The 22,523-nt window shown below is 39.1% G+C and overlaps 1 protein-coding gene across 1 annotated transcript in view; it reads left to right on the top strand.

The window, feature by feature from the left end:
• The window catches only part of MEGF10 (multiple EGF like domains 10), a 170,255-nt gene that overhangs the window by 40,237 nt on the left and 107,495 nt on the right, over positions 1-22,523 (top strand). The window contains exons 2-4 of the mRNA XM_041764746.1: positions 1,832-1,964; positions 9,532-9,633; positions 11,414-11,514. Coding sequence (XP_041620680.1) covers positions 1,849-1,964; positions 9,532-9,633; positions 11,414-11,514 — 319 coding nt within the window. The 5' untranslated portion in view covers positions 1,832-1,848. The remainder of the gene's footprint in view (positions 1-1,831; positions 1,965-9,531; positions 9,634-11,413; positions 11,515-22,523) is intronic.

Raw genomic sequence — 22,523 nt, 5'->3', positions numbered from 1 at the left:
GTAATGAAGGAAATTAGCATAACTTCTCAAAACACCAGCTCTCACCCAGAAGATAACTGCTTCAGTCACATAACCTGGCCAATTGTTACTAGTTTCCCTAGTTTACTAATAGGCAGATTAATAGTTATTCTCCTTTTTAATTAGTAGATGGGTCAGCTATTTATAGTTCCACGTCCAATTTTATGACAATTATATAAAATCATTGTATGTAAGTGGGACAATGAAACGTTTCCTTCTTACTAAGTGATGAGTTCCTGGAGGTGAGGAGGTGGGCATAAGGTCTGGGTCCTGCTGTTACACACCTGAGCTGGTGAGTGCCTGACACACAGTAGGTGTTCAATAAATGCCTGCAGATGACTTCATGTATCTCCTGGGAACCTCCGACTTGACACATCTGAAACTGAACTAATGCTTCTTCCTTCCAGAAGGGGAGGGTGTCTGTGCTTCCCATCTTAGTGATGGGCACACCATCCACCCAATGAGCCTATGCCAGGGAGCACTCCTCTCTATTGTTTCCACATTCAGTCCCCAAGTTCTATTTATTTTAAGTCCTAAAAGCCTCTCAGATTTGCTCACTTCCTCCCTGCAAGGTCTGCATTATCCCCCAGCAAAGTTCACGAACTTTGCAATGGTGTATAAAACCCTTTGTGATATGCCCCTGTCTCTTTCATGGCTGAATTAATTTGAGCTCCCTAAAATGTGTAAGACTCTCCTTCCCCTCTGGTTCCCTCTGCAAGGAATATTCACCTTTCTCTTCCTGTATCTCCTTTGGGGACCTCTTTTGCAAATATGTTGCTATTTGTTTTTCCCTTGTATTCTTTCTTCTTCTCCATAATACCAGGTTGATTTTCTCTCACACCGACCTCTAAACAGCTTTATGCCTTTTCCTCTACATTTATGGAGAAACCTCTGTAAGATAGCTGGTTTTCTCTTGAGCGGATGGGGAAACTGAAGCACTAAATATAAGAAATGTATATCATGAGTATTAAATTGTTTGCATGGTGCCCAGGATGGAGCAGGCGTTCACTGCATGTTGAATGATTCAGGGAATGAATCTCAGTTTGAGCTTGAGGTGCCTCTCTCTTGAGTCAATGGAGCTTCTGTTTCACTGTTTACCCTCTGGGACAAATGAGGCCAGATTTGAGCCCTCTTCTTCCAGAAGGGAAATATGCCTGGTGAGAGAATCTGGAAGCCTGTATTGCTCTGAGTTGTTTGGGTAGATTCCTTTAATGTTGAAGGGCATGGATGAGAAGGGCTTTTGTTTGTGGTGGCAATTAATGATGATTTGCACATTTTTGTAATTTACAAAATGGTGACCACCCTGCACAACACAAGAAATACCTCTCTCTTGGACCATGAAATCTGGTGACCCGTCTATTTAAACACATGGCTTTTGTGGACATTGCTGCTAGAAACATCGGGGTGCAGGTGTCCCGGCATTTCATTGCATCTGAGTCTTTGGGGTAAATCCCCAACAGTGCAATTGCTGGGTCGTAGGGCAGGTCTATTTTTAACTCTTTGAGGAACCTCCACACAGTTTTCCAGAGTGGCTGCACCAGTTCACATTCCCACCAACAGTGTAAGAGGGTTCCCTTTTCTCCGCATCCTCTCCAACATTTGTTGTTTCCTGCCTTGTTAATTTTCCCCATTCTCACTTCTGTATGTTGGTAAATTGAACACCAATAAAAATTAATTTATTAAAAAAAATAAACACATGGCTTGTTATGCATGGTTCACCCCTAGTGACAAATGGTACCCAATGTTGTACTGAAAATAATTCTGTTTGGGTCATTTTCATGCTTCTCTGATTTGGATTTTTTTTTTCTTGTAGGTTTTTCTTCCAAAAAAATGGTTGCTCCTTTGAACTCATGCCTGAGCTTTATCTGTTTCTCATTATGCCTCTGGAGCAGGACAGCATCAGCACTGAATCTTGAAGATCCTAATGTGTGTAGCCACTGGGAAAGGTAATTGTTTTGAAAGTAGTCTGGGAAATAATTTCTGATAATTTTTTTAATATACTGTCATTATCAGTGTGATATGCAAAATTAGGATTTGAGAAGAGATTATGAAATTACTTTTATGAAAAACCAGTCGTTATTTTAAGAAATTGGCAAGATTCACCTTGATGTTACAGAATATCAGGTGAAAAAAAACCCTTGATCTGTTGATTGTAACACAGGACCAATTGTATAGCTAAGGGAAAATATCACAGCTCAATTAAGATGATCCCCCAAATATCTTCTTCCTGTTCTCAGTCTATTTGCAATAATCTGAGGGAGCTGGCCTTATGCATGGGAGCCAATGGGTGAAAGATAGTAGAGAATGATGTCCTGAAGGGTGGCAATTAGGGTACCAAATAGTTGGAACATATGTGGCCTGAAAAGGGAGATATGATTTCTGGAGGAACTGGCAAGGCTGCGTGGAAATAGTATCATCTGAGATGTTCTCAAAGACCTGAATGAGATAAGCAGAGAGCAATGATTGGGTGAGTCCAAGAAATGAAGGTGGCTCGAAATCAGTGCCACACACAGCCCACTGAGACTCTTGAGCAACCAAACTAGAGTCGGTGGAGTCCTGCAGGAGGAGGACTAGACTGAAGAGATGACATCAAAGCAGAACAATATTAGAGCAATTTGCAGTAGGAGATGCAGAGGAAGTACAACACCATAGGTCATTGTCAGAGATCTTAGGGTACTTTTTGGAACACAAAAATAGTACAAACCATCTAGTGCTATTGCAGTCCAGTCAAATGTAGTCTATACCGCTCTCCTGTTCTTCTTGGATTTCTAAGAAAGCATCTTTATCCGAATGTCACATTGCAAATGTAAGTTTTCGAGAGAAAAGATGGCACCCGTCTAGTATGCTCACACCCTCAAGAGTAGTAGGTATTTTTGATAGCTGTAGGTGCAGTTTCATCAAACTCTCGGTCTCTTTCCTGTGTCATCCTCAGGGCCATGAGTAGCACACTGCAGAGATCACATTCTAGTCATGGTTGTCAGCACAGGTAAAAATGAACATGGCTCAGAGCTTTTCAAGCATCACAGCTATGTTCTTGTGGGGGCACACTGGTCCATCACTCACATCATTATTTTTCAGTGAGGGCCTCCTCATGTCTATGAGCAGTATTACAGTCAGGTTCACAAAAACATATTTCCCTGGTCAATCCATGGAGTTATGTATCACTATGAAACATTAAGCTGTAGAGGAAATATGTGTATGTAATCAAGTTCTATGTATTTGTGGCATGAACAATATTATATAGAATTGAAGTGGGAGGACCTCCTACTAATGATCTTTATAATTGTCACAGCACCTGCCATAAACATTTCACCTACAAAGTGCATAATAAATATCCATTAAGGCAATAAAAATGAATCAGAGAATACAAGAATGAGAACATATCACTTTTAAAAAAGGGAGGCCATTGGCCTTTGAACCTGCGGGAGGATGAAAGCTTTGGAAAAGAAGGAAAAAATCAAATCTGTAAAATGCTGGGAGATAATAATCACACATCTTGGTAATCCATTGATTGTAGAATGTGAGGGAGGCAGAGAAGGTGAGGTTTAGAGCCTGCTCTGTGAAAGAGTGGAGGGGTCATTGCACATATGAAAAGTGAAAGGAAGAGAGTTGATGTGAGAAAGAAGAGATTAGAGTGGTTTTGCCATGTTGTGTTCCTAAGATCGGTTTGAGATATGGGCCCGGCAGTGTGTGGGAGTACAGAATTGGGAGTCTCCAGCATGATGAGATGTGAACAAGTCAACTCTCTGGGGAGAAAAGCTATGAAGAAAAAAGAAGCAAGACTTCAAGTAATCTAGCTCCCATTCGCACATGTACATTTTGTCCTGATTCCTTCCTCATTATTTGACGAAACCTGACAACGCATAATTGCATGTTTTATTCGCTATCGATAATTCCCAGGGTTTAAAACACTGCCTTGCTTGGAGCTTTTGCTCCATAAATAACTGTTGATTGAGTAGGCTCACCTCCTGACATGAAATAAAGTGGCTAAATATGGATATCAGCGGGTGAATGGGGAGGGAGCCAGAGAGACAGGCAAGGGGCACGTTAGTCTCTAAACCTAATACAATTCCACTGTGCAGAAGTGATTAGAGTAACCTCTAAAAATACTTCCTAATGAGGAGGGAAAATGAGGGTGAAAGAGTAGAGAAATGATGGAGATTTTTTTTTCTCCTGACTGTATTTTTTCTATCGCCTTCCAGAAAGAAGGATTGACAACCATAATCTTCTTCCTGATAAATTTCCTGTTCTAATACTAGATAATGATCATTGAAGAAAGGTAAAAGAAAATGCAATGGTTGTGGCAAGAATGGAGAAAGGTGTATAAATTAAAATGACCAAATAGGGGGCAGGTGACACAGTCTGTATTTTTGAAAGCTGAAATAGGCCTTGAATTGAAATAGAGAAAGATGAGTATCAAGGACAATTTTCTTGGTAGTAGGACTGAGTAGGGCTCATTGGAGGCTTGCCTTATCTAGACCCCACCTGTACCAAATGGACTCAGCTGAAGCCTTGCTTCTCACAGTACGGTCTGTGGGACTGTGACGTGAGTCCTGCCTGGGAGCCTATCAGAAATGCGGGCCTGCTGAATCATTTCTTTTCTTTTCTTTTCCTTTTTTTTTTTTTTAAGATTTTATTTATTTATTCATGAGAGACACAGAGAGAGAGGCAGAGACAGGCAGAGGGAAAAGCAGGCTCCCTGTAGGGAGCTCGGTGCAGGATTCGATCCCAGGACCCCAAGATCAAGACCTGAGCCAAAGTCAGATGCTCAACCACTGAGCCACCCAGGTGCCCCTGAATCATTTATTTTCAAATACAAGTAGACTTCATTTTAATGCAGCAATTGTAGTTCTTAGAAGTTGTACATAGAATGAAATTCAGGAAAATTAAATCATTTAAAATCCACAAGGGGTGCTTGTTATTAAAGGAATCCCACATAGCCACTTTTAGGAAACTGATAATTCCATGAATTATCTATTCCTTCTTCATATTCCCTTTCCCTGGTTTGTGAGTTTAAGTGTTTGCATCCCTTGGGGTTTCTGCTAAAGAAGACATAAATGAAGGGAAGCCATTCTTTGTCCATCCCTTGGGGGTGGAACGCAGAAGTGATAGTAATTGAAGCAGCAATTCTGAAGTGAGCAGAGATAAGAAATGATGATTATTACCATATCTGATTAAAGTAACAAGATAATTTTGGCAGATAGAATGTAATTAACCACTTTGGAATGTGTCCAAGTGATGATGGCTTTCCCCTTGCCACCCTTTCTCCTCTGCCAGCCCATTCTTTGACCTTAAATTAAATCTTTCTGGAGTGTCTCCCCAGATGATATTTAATAGTTTAAAGTTCTGGTGATGATGTGTTTTCAGTGTATTTGAGAAGATTAAACACACAAGCAGGAGGTGAAGAGTTATGCCTCTCTGGGGTGAAAATGATGTAGAATTGAGATCAGATTCCCTTTATACCACTGTTTGGCATTCATTGTCTCCTTTAGAAGCTTTAGATGTTCTAATGACATTGGAGAGATGGCATGGGACAAGAAGGTGTCTGGGGGCCCTGGTGTTAGTGCTGACTCTAGACTGGCCTCCGACACAGGGAGCTCAGTGTTGCTCATTCATGATGAAAATAGAGTTGAACTAGACAGTCAAGAAGGTTCCTTCCTGGGGCACCTGGGTGGCTCAGTGGTTGAGCATCTGCTTTCAGCTTAGGTCATAATCCTGGGGTGCTGGAATGGAGTTCCACATCAGGTTCCCTGCGGGGAACCTGGTTCTCCCTTGGACTATGTCTTTGCCTCTCTCTCTCTCTCTCTCATGAATAAATAGATGAAATTTTTTTTTAAAGTTTCTTTCCTGCTCTGACTTTAGAGCAGCTGCTGATGAGCATGGTGGTATGGACTATTAGCAGAGGCACCAATTAAGTTCAAACAGCAGCCCAGAAGCTGTGCTAAAGACCCAGAGGAGGCTGGCCGGTTCCCATGAAGGGAACTTCATGATGCAAGCACATAGCTTCTACAGAATGGCCCCTAGAAAAATGACAAGTTAATTGTTCAACCATAGGTGGGTATTGAGCAAATAAGGTATAGTCAGTTACGGATTATTTGGCAGTCATAATTTGAAGAATATTTACTATTACTAACATACTTACGATATATTCAAGTTTATTTTTTATTTTAAAGATTTTATTTATTTATTTAACAGAGAGAGACAAAAAGAGAGAGAGCACATGAGCAGCAGAGGGAGAGGGAGAAGCAGGCTCCCAGCTGAGCAGGGAGCCCAATGAGGGTCTCAATCCTGGGACCCCAGTATCATAACCTGAACCAAAGGCAGAGGCTCAACCAACTGAGCCACCCAGGCACCTGATATATTCAAATTTAAAAGTAATTTTCAAAATTATTGTGCATAGTGTGACTATAATCATATAAAAGCCAAAAAAATACTAAGCTAAAACGTAAAGCTAAAAACCCCTAGGGACTGTAAAAATGTCATCAAAATGCTTTTGGTGGTTCGGTAAGAGTTAGAGAATTCTCTTCTTCAAACATTGTTTTCCAAATCTTGTAGTGTGATTAGAATACATTAAACATAGGGAGCAAAAAAAGAGCAAGATTGTATGGAAAAGAAAAAGAATGTATAGAAACCAACAGAAAGGGAATTTGGTGTGAAAAGGCTTAGAGCCCTTGTCCCATAGACTTAACCAGAGCCTATTTCCATCAACATGCAAAGTAATTTGTTTTGGTCACTTCTGAACTGAATTTGAGCCTCTGAATAATTTTAATTAAAAGAGTCAAGGTGGAAGAGAAATACTCAAAGCAGAGTAAATTTTGTCCTCCTGTTTTCCCCCAAACTGTATGTATTTCTCAGCTCAGACCATATTGTGTTATTTATAGTATTAAGTGCTGGCCCCTCTTGAGAGCTCTCTGGGGGCAGGAATTGCAGAGAAGATGTTCAATTGGAATGTTGAGATGTTGAATTGGAATCCTAAATGGTTTGATTACCCTTTTCTAGAGAAGAGCTTTTTTTCTATCCTAAAACCCAGAGAAGCATCCTGCAAATGTGTGCTGTTGGTGAATGGCAAGTGGCAAAAGAGCAAATTCATCTACTTCAGCATTTCTTCTCATTTAAGCATTCTTCCAGACTGCTAGAAATTGGTGAAAATATTTCTCATGTTTGCCTGTGGAATCTGTTCCCCCATCCACATCAAATGGGATATGTTTGGCCAGGATCCATTTGTTGATTATCATTTCTGCTCTCCAAGGCATATAAACCTTAACCATCATCATATGGCCTTTGCAGTTTTATGGGAATAACACATTAAGTTTAGTTCCAACAAACCAACTTATTTCAGTTAAATTAGTGCTGTAGAGTTTGGTAGAATATTTTTGTCATCCAATTGATTTAGAGTGGTTTCTTCTTTACTCCTTTAGCACATGTGGACAATAGCTGTATTTTGCTCCTGGGTAATACAAGGCTGCACCTATATGCAGAGGACATTCATTTGCTTTGCTCTCCACTGAACATGGAGTAAAGAAATAACCTCAAAGTTTGGTTATATACAAGCAGCTTGAATAGACAGGAAAAAAATGACGAGGAAGTCATAGAATTTACACTAACCTGAACCTCAGGACAGTGTTAGAGGTCAGAAGACATTAATAGCTTACTGTGATATTTTATTCCAAGAACCTTTATATTTTTACAGAGGTCTCTTTTCCCCTCTAGGAGTTATATCACAGATGTAATATCAAATGTATCAAATGTATCAAATAGCATATATTTGCATATTGTATGCTCATCTGAACCTGTTTTTGCAGGTAGCCTCAGGTGGCATATAGTAGAGAAGGAAATAGTCCCCTAAAATGTATGTTAGAAATTCAGAATGCCAAATAGGAAGCAATCTTCAAGACCATCTACAATCCTCTGGTTTTAAAATGTGATACTCGAAACCCAGGGAAGCAAGGTTATCTGCTGATGGCTGTCTTGTTTTCTCAGTGTCAGATCAGGGTAACCCTATCTTGCGCTAGTCCAGTGATCTTTTCAGTAGGGCCTATTGCATCTTCCTAAGATTTATGGAAGATCCCTAAATTTACCTCGAAATCAAGTTGCAATGACCCAAAGAATGAAATACACAAAAGTGTGATAATACACAGTAGGATTATTTTATGGATTTCCTATTGAAGCCCAAGTGCATAATAGCTAATAAAGGCTACTTGGAGAAAGAAATCCCACTGTTGGGGAGCCCAGCACCACAAAACTTTTCAAATGAGAAGGTTCTACCCTATATGTAACCTGAATTCTTCATGCTGACATTTCAGCCTCATTCCTTCTGTAGCTTCTCTAGTCGATAGTTCCTAATAATGAAGTTGGTCTATTGATTTGCTGCAAGTGAGTCCATAATTGTGGCCCTTTTCATTTGCTGGTGTGAATTAAAGATTTTAGTGAAAATCTTTGAGACTGTTGAAGAGAAGAGGATTAACTTGTTTGGCCAAGAAGATTCTCCAGGTTTTCCTGTAGTCAAGAACTCTAAGCTCTTGAGCATGTAATGGGCTGCTTTAAAATGAAGAATTATGACATTGAACATTGAATGCTCTTTATGTTTTATGGATGCTTTCCACCTACATTCTCAGGCCCTTAGGATTGCATGTTTTTACTTTCACAAGAAGCTGTTAGAGAAAATGTATCGGAAACCATGCTAAGAGCAGCAGGCTGTGGATATGTATATTTCAGGCTAATTGTTTCAGGGGTATGTTTAGAACCTGGTTTAGAGACTTTGTAATTTTTATTTAGAGGTTATATATATTCTCCCAGTGCCTGAGAAGTAGGGCAGGCACACAGGAAACCAAATTAATTCAAGTTCCAACCTGAGAAATATGTTCTTTCTGATTTTCCAGAATCAGTACCAAAATGTACTCTTATCCATATTCACATTGTCTCTGTGCTTATTATTTGCATGCAGACTTAGATTGAAAACTTGTGAAAGGTCTGGGTTAACCCTGGATATGTGGGATGAGGGGATGGAATTAAATACAGAAAAATATATGGTGGGATGCCTGGGCAGCTCAGTGGTTGAGCTTATGTCTTTGGGTCAGGACATGAATCTGGGGTGTGGAATTTTGTCCAGCCTTGGGCTCTCTGCAGGGAGCCTGCTTCTCCCTCTGCCTATGTCTCTGCCTCTCTCTCTCTCTTTGTCTCTCATGAATAAATAAATAAAATCTTTAAAAAAAAGAAAAGAAAACTATATGGTAATCATGTTTGTAAATTTGGGATTATCAGTTTATGGTGAATAGTAAAAAGAATTCTTTTATGAAATTTAGAGCATGAACTCTTATCTTTTACATGTATTATTAATATTGGCCCTTTTGACATTCTAGGTCAAATAAAAACCTACAAACACATAGAGATTCTCTATTAAAAGTCAGCATGAAGTTACAATAGGAGAGAATTTAGCCTGATTTTTTTATGTGAACAGTATATCATGAATGTGAGAATGCAAAATATTGATTCCTTATCCTTCTTCTTTTTCAGCTACTCAGTGACTGTGCAAGAGTCATACCCACATCCTTTCGATCAAATCTACTACACCAGCTGCACTGACATTCTGAACTGGTTTAAATGTACACGGCACAGGTAATTGAAGATCAGATATATTTATGAGTTTGGGTAGCTGTGAAGTACTTTAATGCAGAGACATTAAATATTTGAGAAGATGTATCCATTCATCTAGTGAATAGCTATTGAATGCTTGCTATTCTCTTAGCCGTGTTCTGAACCATAGGAGATACAGAAAAGCAAAATGACTGTTTGTACCCCTCGAGGAGTATACAGAGAAAGTGCCTACTGGTTTCCATCATTTGGTTAGCAAGAATTTGTGCAGCTTTTGTATGGTGCTTAAATGGGGGAGACACTCTTGAATATGGACATCACTAGGTATCAAGAGACTCATATTCCAGCATATGTTTCTCCTTAAATACCTGACTCAATTTAGACCGAATTTTTTTGTTTTTTTTAGACAGAGAGAGAGAGTGCACACATGTGCATGGGGGGTAGAGGGTGGGGATGACAGAGGGCAAGGCGAGATGTAGAGAGAGAATCCTAAGGAAGCTTCATGCCCTGTGCAGAGCCTGACTTGGAGCTCAATCCCACGACCCTGAGATCATGACCTGAGCTTAAATCAAGAGTTCAATGCTTAACCGACTGAGCCACCTGGGTGCTCCTAGGCTAACTTAAATTTGACCTCAACTGGGGAATCCCTGGGTGGCTCAGTGGTTTAGTGCCTGCCCTTGGCCCAGGGTGTGATCCTGGAGTCCTGGGATCAAGTCCCACATAAGGCTCCCTGCATGGAGCCTGCTTCTCCCTCTGTGTCTCTGCCTCTCTCTCTCTCTCTGTGTGTGTCTCTCATGAATAAATAAATAAAATCTTTAAAAAAAATTTTTGACCTCAAATTAAGCCACGTATATTTTTCTACAAATGTGAAAACAGGAAAAGAAAAACATTCAAATATTAGTGTTAATAGGGAAGGGAACCATGATACCTTATTTTTATTTGTAAAAATACTGACTGTAGTTTGAGTTATGAGTTTAATGTGACGCTTATTGATTTATGCTGCACTAAATATTATACTCAAAGTTATTTCATCAGACAGGCTTTTCTTGTCCACGCTATCTAAGCAAGTACTCCCTTCCTATCACACTCTCTTCCGTTACCCAGGCCTTATTTTTCATCACACTATATACTCATTATCAGTCAATATAAGACATATTTATTCATTTAATGTGTATCTGTACTTAAGTTCTATAGGTCTGTCTTCCCCAGTAGAATATCAATTCCTTGAGGGCAGGGCTTTATATAATTTTTCTTACTGTGAGCTATTTCCCCAGTGTCTAGAACAGTGCCTGGAATATAGTAAGTGCTCAGTAAACATGTGTTGTATAAATAAATTAGTGAATGAATGAAGCTTTAGTTAAATAAGAGTTATTTGTCTATAACCTATGTTATAGTGGGATGAGACTGCATTGTTATTGATTTTTCAAGGAATTCTCTGAATTCTTCTTATAAAGCATATGTAAGTGAATGATAATTAGATAGTATCATATCTGAAATTAATTGATACTTTCCCAAGTATCTCAAGATAAGTGAACTAGGAAAGTCATAAAACTTCTGATCCCTTCATATAAAGTATAGGTTAGCTAACATGGGCTATTTTAATATATCCTTAGCAAATTGATAAAAGTTAGCATATTATTGGTCAAGACCTATAATCCGTGTTCTTTCTTAACTATTTTAGAGTACTTTGCTTTTCATACCTTTATTATATTTACTAGCTCTTTTGTATCACAATATAAATTTTTTATTTCTAATAGAATTGCTGGTCAAAAGAAGTAACAATGTGATTTTTCCTTCCATGTAGAATCAGTTATCGGACTGCCTATCGACATGGGGAGAAAACTATGTATAGGCGCAAATCCCAGTGTTGTCCTGGATTTTATGAAAGCAGGGAAATGTGTGTCCGTAAGTAAACCTTTATCCCTTTGAGCATTGCTTGTATTTACCAATGCTGGTTTGTGTGTGTGAATGGCAGCTGAGATGGAAGCCCAGGAGATGGGGCAGCGTGGACCATTCTCTTTTACTCTTGGATGCTGCTTTCCTGGTCTGTGGAATGAGGGAAACATTGCTCTGTCCCTCTGACCTATCAAAAATGTCCAAATGAATGTCACTTGAGGAGGAAACAGATGTTATAGAAGGATGATTCAAGGCCGGATATAGCAGTGTTAATCACAGTTTTTGCAATAAATGTCTCTTTGGAAATTGGTTAAGGAGTCACTAGACTTAGGTCACAGAGACATGACTTTTCGTAGCAGCTGACTGGAGTCCCATGTCAGCTTCTGAGAGGCTCGTGTGTTCTTTTCTGGTGCAGAGAATGATGAGGCTTACAAAAAGTAGAGGAGCTTTCGCACTAAGAAATGACCTAAGTCTGGGTCACAAAGTGTACCTTGTTTGTCATTTTTTGTCTCCCCTCCCCATCTCACCGATTCATCCTGAAATGTCTCAAGGGAAATTTGGTATTTTATGATAGACTTCAGAAAATCCTGGAATATCATGTGTGATGAAGTTTGCAATTGAAGTTTCTTACTCCTGTGTTTAGGAAGTAGAGAGATCATTAAAAGGGGTTGTATTCGGATATTTTGGCTCTATACACAGCTAGAGGGGCATCAATGCTTTCTGAGCTGAGACCCTGGTGTTGAGTAGTATCAAGAGAGACAAGATTCTGCTCTAAACTGAAGGCATTAGGAATGATTGGACATATCGTGGCTTAAGTATCCGCCAGGCTGGGTGATAACACTGGGTGACCTCTGATAAGCCCTTTTTACCTCTCTGAGGCTCCTTTGAGCTCAAGTGGAGAGAGGACTTAAGTGAATATATGTGTCATCTTCCTTTCAGTGACTGAATTCTATTCTATTCTATTCTATTCTATTCTATTCTATTCTATTCTATTCTATTCTTTCTTTCTTTCTTTCTTTCTTTCTTTCTTTCTTTCTTTCTTTCTTTCTTTCTTTCTTTAAAGATTTATTTATTTGAGAGAGGAAGAGAGAGAGAGACAGACAGAACAGGAGCAGGGAGAGGCAGAGGGAGAGATTCCTCAAGCAGCCTCCCTCCTGAGCATGGAACCCAATGCAGGGCTTGACTTGGGGCTACATTCCAGGAACCTGAGATCATGACTCGAGCCAAAATCAAGAGTCAGCCACTTAACTGACAGAGCTACTCAGCACCCTGGATTCTATTCTTTATGGGAGCAGAGGAAGTTCCTCAACTTTGATTTAGAAACAGGGCTATATGTGATAATAAATGTTCTTTGAAAAAATAATTAGGAACTGTAACATAAGAAAAGAAGAGAAAAGAAAAAGAAAAATATATCATGAATATCTTTCCCATTCAGCAAATGTACTTTTGTGACATATTGCAAATGTCAGTATGTTATTGCATTATAGATATTTAACATATTTGAACTGTTGAATATTTACATGATTTCCATGTTTTACCTATTATGAACTGCTCTAGAATATATCATTGTGATTAAATCTTTGTTCATACCCTTAATTGATATTCCTAGAAGTAAAATTGCTGGGTCAGAGGTAGACACATATTTTTTCAGATGTTTGGTGTGTTTCCAGTTTATGCTCCCACCTGCAGTATATGAGAATGCTTTTTTGCTTGTACCCAGTGCCAACTTTCCCTTTGCTAATTTTTTTCTTAATATGCATGTCTTTGATTAATAAGGATGCCGAACAAGAAAAATTACATGTTTATAATCAAACATCTTGGAGAATAATCATGAACTGATGATCTCTGTGGCCCAGGCTGATGAGAATTTTCCAAGGAAAGCACTGAGTGCACACAGGAGAAAAGTGAGGGTGGACCTTGGATGTCTGGGCTGACCACTTCCCAGAGAGGCTTCAGGGTGACATTATCTTGGTGCCCATTGCTAGGGCTCAAACTTACAAGAATGATCGTCAGTACAATAAGGCAGTGGTTCTATCTCCATTCATTTCTATTGCCCATATGACAGAAATCATATATAAAGTCAGAATGCTATTTCATTAAGTGAGACAGAGCCTGCAGAGATGCTTGGGCTATATTTTGGTCATACCTTCTTTCCTGGGAGACCTGAACATGGGAAGCTAGACTTTACTGGCAAGCTGGTGTGAGGAGCATGGATCCAAGTGGGGTTAGTTGGTATTTAGTGCTTCACTAAATACTAACCTTCCAGAACCCAACGCCTCTGTCATTTCATTCAGTACTGTGGCCCATCTCAGGATGCTGGGCAATTCCACGACCCCATCATGCCTGGATATTATGATGGTAAAAGTAACCTGGCCTTTATCTCACACTGGATAGGTGGCAAGACATCCTTCTGACTGCTTGGAGGGCTATCGCTAGCATTTGCCTCTAAAATTCTTCTAAGCATTCATGTCTGACCAACTGCCCCTGGAGACTGAAACATTTTTTTTCTTTAGATATGTTAATATATTTAATCAGCTCACTCTCTGGTCTCAGAGGCCTGGATAGTTTCTTTATAGGTATTTTGCATCTCTCCACTCGGATGTCTTGATTTCATAGCTTTACCCCAGAGGACAGTCAAGCTCCCTTACTTCCTTGTTCTTGGAGATGCCTCCAGGCAATCTTCTCTACCCTCAACAGCTGGCACCAGTGAGGCACTTTTGTGGATAGAGAAGGAAAAGAGAACACATGATTCTTGGTTCTGCTTTTATAATCTTTTTTCAGTTAGGTTTTGCTGCTAGACACATAGCATAGTCACCCTTGTTAACTGTTTCCAGTTACCAGAAGGAATTGAAACACACGAATTGGTTATAATTTTAGTTTAATTTTTGGTAGGGCATTTTCCTAGAAGGCAGAAATGGGTGATTTTATGCAAATACTTAACCTGTATTTGAACAAAAGATTCCTTCAGGAGCTGGAGTAGCTCTCTGGAGAGTAAAGCTCCATCCTCCCATTTCCACCTACCCTGCCTCATCCTGCCAATGATGATGCATTTCTTCTAGACTCATACTGTGTAGAAACTGCTGGTCTGCAGAGCACACTTTGAGTGAGCAGGTTCTATGTCCAGAAGACAGATTATGTCATCAGGCAGGAAGAACCAAAGTAGAAAAAATAGAGAATAGCGTTAGAGTCTGGGTGGGAAAAAAAAAAAAAAAAAAGAATGGTTGGAAAATTTTCCATAAGGAAAATATTATTAGGCCTGAAGATATCTATGATTTCTTGATGAGATTTTCACCTCTTCCTAAAAATGATTAAACTTTTACGTTTATTTATCTTTCAGGGTTACTGTTCTTGCCTAATCTTTTGTTTAATTGCATTTGATTTAGAGAAATTAAAATATTAATGAAAACATGCCCAGAGAAATGAAATGGATTTAGTATGCATGTGTCTGTTTGTACATTGGTATGTGTATATTGGTTTGTAGTGTGTGTGCATGTGTGTGTCTACATGATTTTTTTATTTATTTAAATTTTCAAAAAATTTGAGTGTAGTTGACATATGGTGTTGCATTAGTTTCGGGTGTGATTCACATAGTGATTCAACTTCTGTGCATGTTATGCTGTGCTCACCACAAGTGTAGCTACCAGTTGCCACCACACAACACTGTTCAGTACCACTGGCTACATCCCCTAAGCTGTGCCTTTTATTCCCATGACTGATTCGTTCTATAACTGGAAGCCTGGCTCTCCCTCTTCTTTTTTTTTTTAATTAAGATTGTATTTATTTATTCATGAGACACACAGAGAGAGGCAGAAACATAGGCAGAGGGAGAAGCAGGCTCCCTGCAGGGAGCCCAATGTGGGACTCGATCCCAGGACCCCAGGATCATGACCCGAGCCAAAAGCAGACACTCAACCACTGAGCCACCCAGGGGCCCTCTCCCTCTACCCTTCACTTGTTTGCCTGTCCTTACACCCCACTTCCCTCTGGCAACCATCACTTTGTTCTGTGTATTTTATAGGTCTGATTTTGGGTTTTTTTTGGTTCTTTATTCATTTGTTTTATTTTTTAGATAGCATGCAGGAGTGAAATCAGGTGGGATTTGTCTTTCTATGACTTATTTCTCTGAGCATAGTACTCTGTAGGTCTATCCATGTTGTCATAAATGGCAAAATCTCATCCTTTTCTTTGGCTGTATGATATTCCTTTGTGGGTATATGTTTTTACATAAACACATATTTTTTTATCCACTCTTTTTTTTTTAAGATTTCATTCTTTTTATGGCTGAGTAATATTCCATTGTGTATATATACCACATTTCCTTTATCCATTTATCCATTGATGGATGTTAAGTTCTTTCTCTCACTTGGCTTTTGTGGCCCATCTGCAAATAATGCTGCCAGGTACATAGGGGTGTAGATACTTTTATGATGTAGTGGTTTTGTTGCCTTCAGATAAATACCCAGAAGTGGAATGGGCTGTTCTGTTTTTAATTTTGTGAGGAACCTCCATGCTGTTCTTCAAAGTGGCTGTATCAACTTACATTTCCACCAACAGAATACAGGTTTTCCTTTTCTCCATATCCTCACCAACACTTGTTATTTCTTGTCTTTTGAAAATAGTTGTTTTGACATGTCCATGATATCTTTTTGTGGTTCTGATTTGTGTGTCTCCAATGATTGTGATGATGACCACATTTTGCTCAATCTTCTGCTGGATGCTGCTGCAAAGGAAGGGGCCATTCTGAGAAATGTTTCCTTTGTGGTAGACTTCACTTTGTCTTCCTATTTTTGCTGAATGGGGAAGGTCAAATGCTAACTTCTACTTAAAGCTGTGATGGGGGGAATTGAAGGCAGTGTGGCTTGTGAGGAAGACCTAGGAAGAGGTTTGGGGACTGGATCACCCATTCCTTTGCCTTGTAAGCCAGCCCTGATGGTGGAAGATCAGTTCCCATGAATATGCCCTGCCTGTCTTTGGCATTCATTAAGAGAACTCTGGAACTGTAAACAAGAAGCCTTCACTCCCACACACTGAACAGTATATGATTTCCTGTTCTTACTAGAGATGAGTGTGACAATTGATTACCATAGCAGTGAATGAATATTCGCAGCTGATTTTTAACTTGGCCAATTTTATGAAAAACAGAATTGGCTATAGGGAAATAAGGAGCTAGAACTGTGGTTGCTGTTTATATAAAAAAATAATTATTGTAAATGCATTTTAGTCTTGTTTGAATGTCATGCTTCAGTAAGCAATGTGTTTTAAACCCAAATTTTGGGTTAAGGTCTTAAAGACATCTGTTGCTCACTTACACAGGACTCTTTTTTTTCCAGAAGCCAGATAGGTCACATTGGTGGTACTTTAAGGGGCCAGGTCACCCATACATTTACCCCTACTTCTTTTTTTTTCTACTAGAATATTGGGTTATGCTAAGCTGGAATTAGCAAAAAGCTTCCCTTTTGGGAGAGAAGGCACCATCCCTTAGAAGCAGCGACCTGCAACATTGTGTTTAGAAGGATTCTGAAAGGGGGTGCCTGGGTGGCACAGTTGGTAAAGTATCTGACACTTGGTTTCAGCTCAGGGTCGTGATCTCAGGATCATGAGATCAAACTCTGCATGGACTCCATGCTCAGCAAGGAATCTGCTTGAGATTTTCTCTCCCTCTGCCCTCCTTTCACTCTTTCTCTGTCTCTCTAAAACAATAAATAAATCTTTTTTAAAAAAGGGAAAGATTCTGAGGCCATGTCTGTGCTAAAAGAGAGAACAGAGTGACTCATCAATGATGTCCATTGTTGTAGGGTGGCTTGAGTGCCTTACATTTGCCATCCCTGTAGTTGACTCTAGTAGGCATCCCATAGCACTTTGGACTTCTTGAGTCAGGGAGATAATGTTGTGCTTCTGAATCATGTAGCTGGCCATAGCTTCCTGTTATACCTACCTTCCTCATTTAACTGTGAAGCCATATGTACTTGTTTCTACTACTGTCCCCAAGAAAATAAGCTTTCTCTTCGTGAGCTGGAGTATCTGCCAAACTAACTCAAGATTATATTGTCAGCAATTTTATGAAGGGAATTGAAAAAGATACTGAAGAGTCACATTTTTCCTGGTGTCAGCCACAGGAGGGTCTGGCAGGAGGGAGACCACATGGCTGGCACACATTGTCCTAGTGGGCCAGGCTTTGGGGAAGAACTGCACCGCAGATACTTGTTCCCTCACCTGGAGATTATGGAAGAACACGTGAAATCCTTTAGTCAGGCTTCATGTGATTTTGGTCTTTCACTGCTGCAAAGTTTTGGGCTCAGATTTTTCAAGATGAGAAGAGCTAGAATATAGGGCAAGATGCCTCGTTTAGGCTGTGAAGTTTCTGCCTTTGGCAGAGACCTGTTTCTTGCTGACCTGGGCATCTCTGGGGAATGTGGGTGGGTGGGTGGGTGGGGGAATGGCAGAGTGAGAGTTTAAGGAGAGAGGAACACCTCCCTGAAGCTCAAGGCAATCTGAGCCTTCTGCTCTGGATTTGCTGGCCTCTCACAGGCTCGATGAATAATAAAGTTGTGATCTTGTCAAATATTTCCAAACAACTGTGGTGGGTAGACTCTTAAGCAGATCCTTTTGAGTCCAGATAAAAGTGAGACAATTCTGTTAGGCTATAGCCAAAGAGACCCTGAGCTGACAGCAGTCAGATGGTATGTTCCTAAGTACACCTCCTCATGATGCCCTTTCTGCCACTGGCAGTGGATTTTTTCATGTTTCCATAGGGACCCTGTATTCTGTTGCTATGGCGCCCGACTTGGTTCAGAGGAACCTATCGCTAAATACTGGGAAAAGCTCTTTGTCCACATACTTCACCAGCAGAAATTCCAATTTTCCCACACATCTATCGGAACCTAAACTTCAGTTTTCCAGTTTTGGTCTTTGGTCTCAACTAGTAGTAAAGATAGCAAGCCTGACAAATGATGCATGAAGTCTTTGTTGATTTATTGATGGTCAGTGTGTGCTCACTAGTTAGGATTTTGTAAATAGGAACCATGGATTTAATAATAATAGTAATGGTAATAATATACCATAAATTCAAGATAGCCTTAGTCCAAACAGATGGAAATTACGTCTCCTCCCTGTTTCTTATTTTAATTTTATTTATTTATTTATTTATTTATTTACTCATTTACTTACTTACTTACTTACTTACTTACTTAAGAAAGCCTGACTTTAGAGTCCCATGGAGGCAGGGCTAAAGGGAAGCAAGGAAAAAATCCTTGCCTTAGCTCTAGAAAATGAGTTCCTGCAATTTTAGTCTTTGCAGGACAGAAGGAATTCTCAGAAGTCTGACAATTTACGCAGTCTCCTTACAGGGATAGATAATAGTTGATAGAAAAGCTCAGAACTGAGAAGCAATTTTTATGGTACTGTGGTTCAGACCTTTTTACAGCAAAGTAGTTTTAAAATAATGGGAAAAACACATTTTGATTTAAATGATAAGCCACAAAACATTGACCTGGCCCAAGTGATGACAGAACTTGCATTTTTTTAGTCTAGGATGGTAACTGTCAGCACTTGTACAGATAATCCAGTGGTAAACGTAGTACATCCCTCTGGGCCACACACACACAGCTGCTGTTGGAAAGGGAGACATGTACGGGTATAAGCCGGGTTGCATAGACACTGTTCTTCCCTCAAGTTGCAGCAATATCCTGAGTTCCAGAGGTGTTTTTTTGTTTTTGTTTTTGTTTTTGTTTTTTTGTTTTTTGTTTTTTGTTTTCCTTGATGATTCATTCTAAAATGGTTGAAAGAAATCAGCTAGAACTCCTAGAGAATCACTCTGGAGCAAAGCAATCTTCTTAGTTAGACACCAGAGGACAGCACAGTTTGAAGGTGGGCCTCCCTGGCCACCTGGGCATGTTGGAGGGGCACAGGCTATAGGGACAAGTCTAAAAATATGGCACCGAGACTGATGTTTAAGCCCAAAGACAACTAGGCTGGTCTATGGTACTTAGCATGGAATTGAGGGACAAAAAAAGAAATATGCCACCCAAAAAGGAATATCCCACCTCAAATGAATCTAATTGATCCAAGGAGGAGGGTAGATTTCCAAAAGCTTGGATCCTGGGCATTATCTGTGGTTAAATGATCCTAGTGTGAGCTACTGAGTACCCATCCTATAGAATTCACTGTTGGGTTATCCAGTAAGATTGGCAATTGCCTTGTGCTTGATCCCCTTTCTTGAAGATTTATGGTAGTCTGATAAAAGCTCTGGAAATGCTTGGAGTAAAGGTGTGTCTCAAACGTATTTGGCCATGGTATTCCACCCCACCCCTACTTTTCTTCCCCCAAGAACATGATAGAACTAATAGTTTTTAGACTCTACTTATTTGGGAAACAATGCTTAAGGGATTTGGTGTTCTTTCATATAAACTTAGCCTGGTAATTATAAATATTTAACTTTACCAGAGACTCCTTGGATCTTTAATTTCTTGGGTTTTCTTCCCAGCTTCCCATAACTGACATATGACATATGACATGTAAGTTTAAGATATACAATATTATAATTTGACACACTTACATATATTGCAAAATGATTACAATAGGGTTAGTTAACACTTCCATCATCTTACAGTTTTACCATTTCTTGTTTGTGGCAAGAACATTTTATAAAAATATTTATTTATTTATTTATTTATTTATTTATTTATTTATTTATTTATTTGAAAGAGAGAGAGAGAGAGAGAGAGAGAGAGAGAGAGAGAGAGAGAGAGAGAGAACAAGAGGGGAAAAGTCCCAAGCAGACTGTGAGCTAGGCATGGAGCCTAATGTGGGGTTTGCTCATGATCCTGAGATCAAAATGTGAGCAGAAACCAAGAGTTGGTTGCTTAACTGACTGAGCCATTTGAGCACCCCTGTGGTGAGAACATTTAAGAACTACTTTTCTTGGCAAGTGTCTGAATATAATACAGTATAGTATTATTAAATAGTTGACATTCTGTACATTAGAGCCCCAGAATTTATTACTGCAAGATTGTGCCCTATGACAGACTTCTCTCCATTTTCTCTACGTTTCCAGCACTGGAACCACCATTGTTTTCTCTGATTCTATGAGTTCAGCCTTTTAGGATTCTATGTATAATAATATCATATAGTGTTTCCCCTTCTCTGTCTGACTTATCACTTAGGATAACAGCCTCAGGGCCATCCTTGTCACAGATGGCAGAATTTCCTTCTTTATTATGGATGAATAATATTCCTCTGTATGTATATACCACATTTTCTTTACCCACTCATCAGCCAAAGGACATGTAGGTTGTTTGCTATCTTGGCTACTGTGAATCCTGCTGCAGTGAACCTGGGAGTGCAGATATCTCTTTGAGACCCAATTTCATTTCATTTGGATATGTACCCAGAAATGAGATTGCTGGATCATATGGCAGTTCTATTTTTAATCTTTTGAGAGCTTCCATACTGTTTTCCATAGTGTATCGACTTACACTCCACCAACAGTGAGCAAGGGTTCCCTTTTCTCTGCATCCTCATCAATGCTTATCCCTTGTCTTTTTGACAAACCCCATTGTTAATTGGTGTGAGGTAATGTGTATATATGTTTTTCAGAAAAAATAATCTATTCAGGTTCTCTGCCTATTTTAAAAATTGGATTGTTTGGTTTTTGCTATTGAGTTGTATGAGGTTTTATATATTTTGGATATTCACCCCTTATCAGACATAAGATTTGCAAATATTTTCTTTCATTCTGTAGGTTGACTTTTCATTTTATTGACTGTTTCTTATGCTGTGCAGGAGCATTTTAGTTTGACGTAATCCTACTTACTTATTTTTGTTTTCATTGCTTGTGCTTTTTAGCATCCTATCAAAAAAAATCATGGCACTTTTCTCCTATGCTTTCTTCTAGGAATTTTATGGTTTCAGAATTTATAGTTAAGTCTTTAATCCATTTTGAGTTAATTTTTGTAAGTAGTGTAAGATAGGGGTTCAATTTCATTCTTCTGCATGTGATTATCTAGTTTTCTTAGCACCATTTATTGAAGAGAATATCCTTTTCTCATTGAGTATTCTTGGCTCCCTCAGCAAATATTAGCTGATCATCTATTTCCATGTATATTTTATGGGCTCTCGATTCTGTTGCAATGGTCTACGTGCCAGTGCCATACTGTTTTAATTATGAGAACTATGTAATATAGTTGGAAATCAGCAAGAATGATGCCTCCAGGTTTGTATTTATTTCTTAAGATGGCATTGGCTATTTGGGGTGTTTTGTGGTTTTATAAAAATTTTGGGATTGCTATTTCTATTTCTGTGAAAAATGCTATTAGAATTCCAATGCTACTGAGAAGCTATAGGGATAGCACTGAATAGACTTTGGGTACTTTGGTAATTTTAACAGTATTAATCCTTCCAATCCATGAACATGACATCCTTCCATTTATTTGTGTCTTCTTAAATTATTTTCATCCATTTTTATAGCTTTCAGCATACAAAAATTTCACCTCCTTGGTTAAATTTATTCTTCAGTATTTTATTGCTTTTGATGCTATTGTGAATGGAACTGTTTTATTTCTTCCTTTTTCAGATATTTTGTCATTACTGTATAGAATTTAAACTGATTTCAATGTGTTGATTTTGTATCCTGTAAATTTACCAAATTTGTTGATGAGTTTTGTTTTTGGTGGAGTCTTCAGGATTTTCTCTATATAGGATTATGTTATTTACAAATAGAGACAATTTTACTTCTTCCTTTCCAATATGGATGCCTGTTTTTCTTTTGCTTATCTGATTGCTCTGGATGGGACTTCCAGGACTAAGTTGAATACAAGTGGTGAGAGTAGGTACCCTTGTCCTATTCCAGATCTTAGAGGAGAAACTTTTACTTCTTATCATTGAGCATGGTGTTAACCATCGGCTTCTCATATATGGCCATTCTTAAGTTGACCTGCATTCTTTACATGCCCAATTGGTTGAAAGTTTATATCATGAAAGGATGCTATATTTTGGCAAATGCTCTTTCTGCACCTCTTGAG

Source organism: Vulpes lagopus, chromosome 7 (genome assembly GCF_018345385.1).
Source record: "Vulpes lagopus strain Blue_001 chromosome 7, ASM1834538v1, whole genome shotgun sequence".
Taxonomy (NCBI): Eukaryota; Metazoa; Chordata; class Mammalia; order Carnivora; family Canidae; genus Vulpes; species Vulpes lagopus.
Note: the sequence above shows the minus strand (reverse complement) of the source record. Positions and strands in the feature narration are given on the sequence as shown.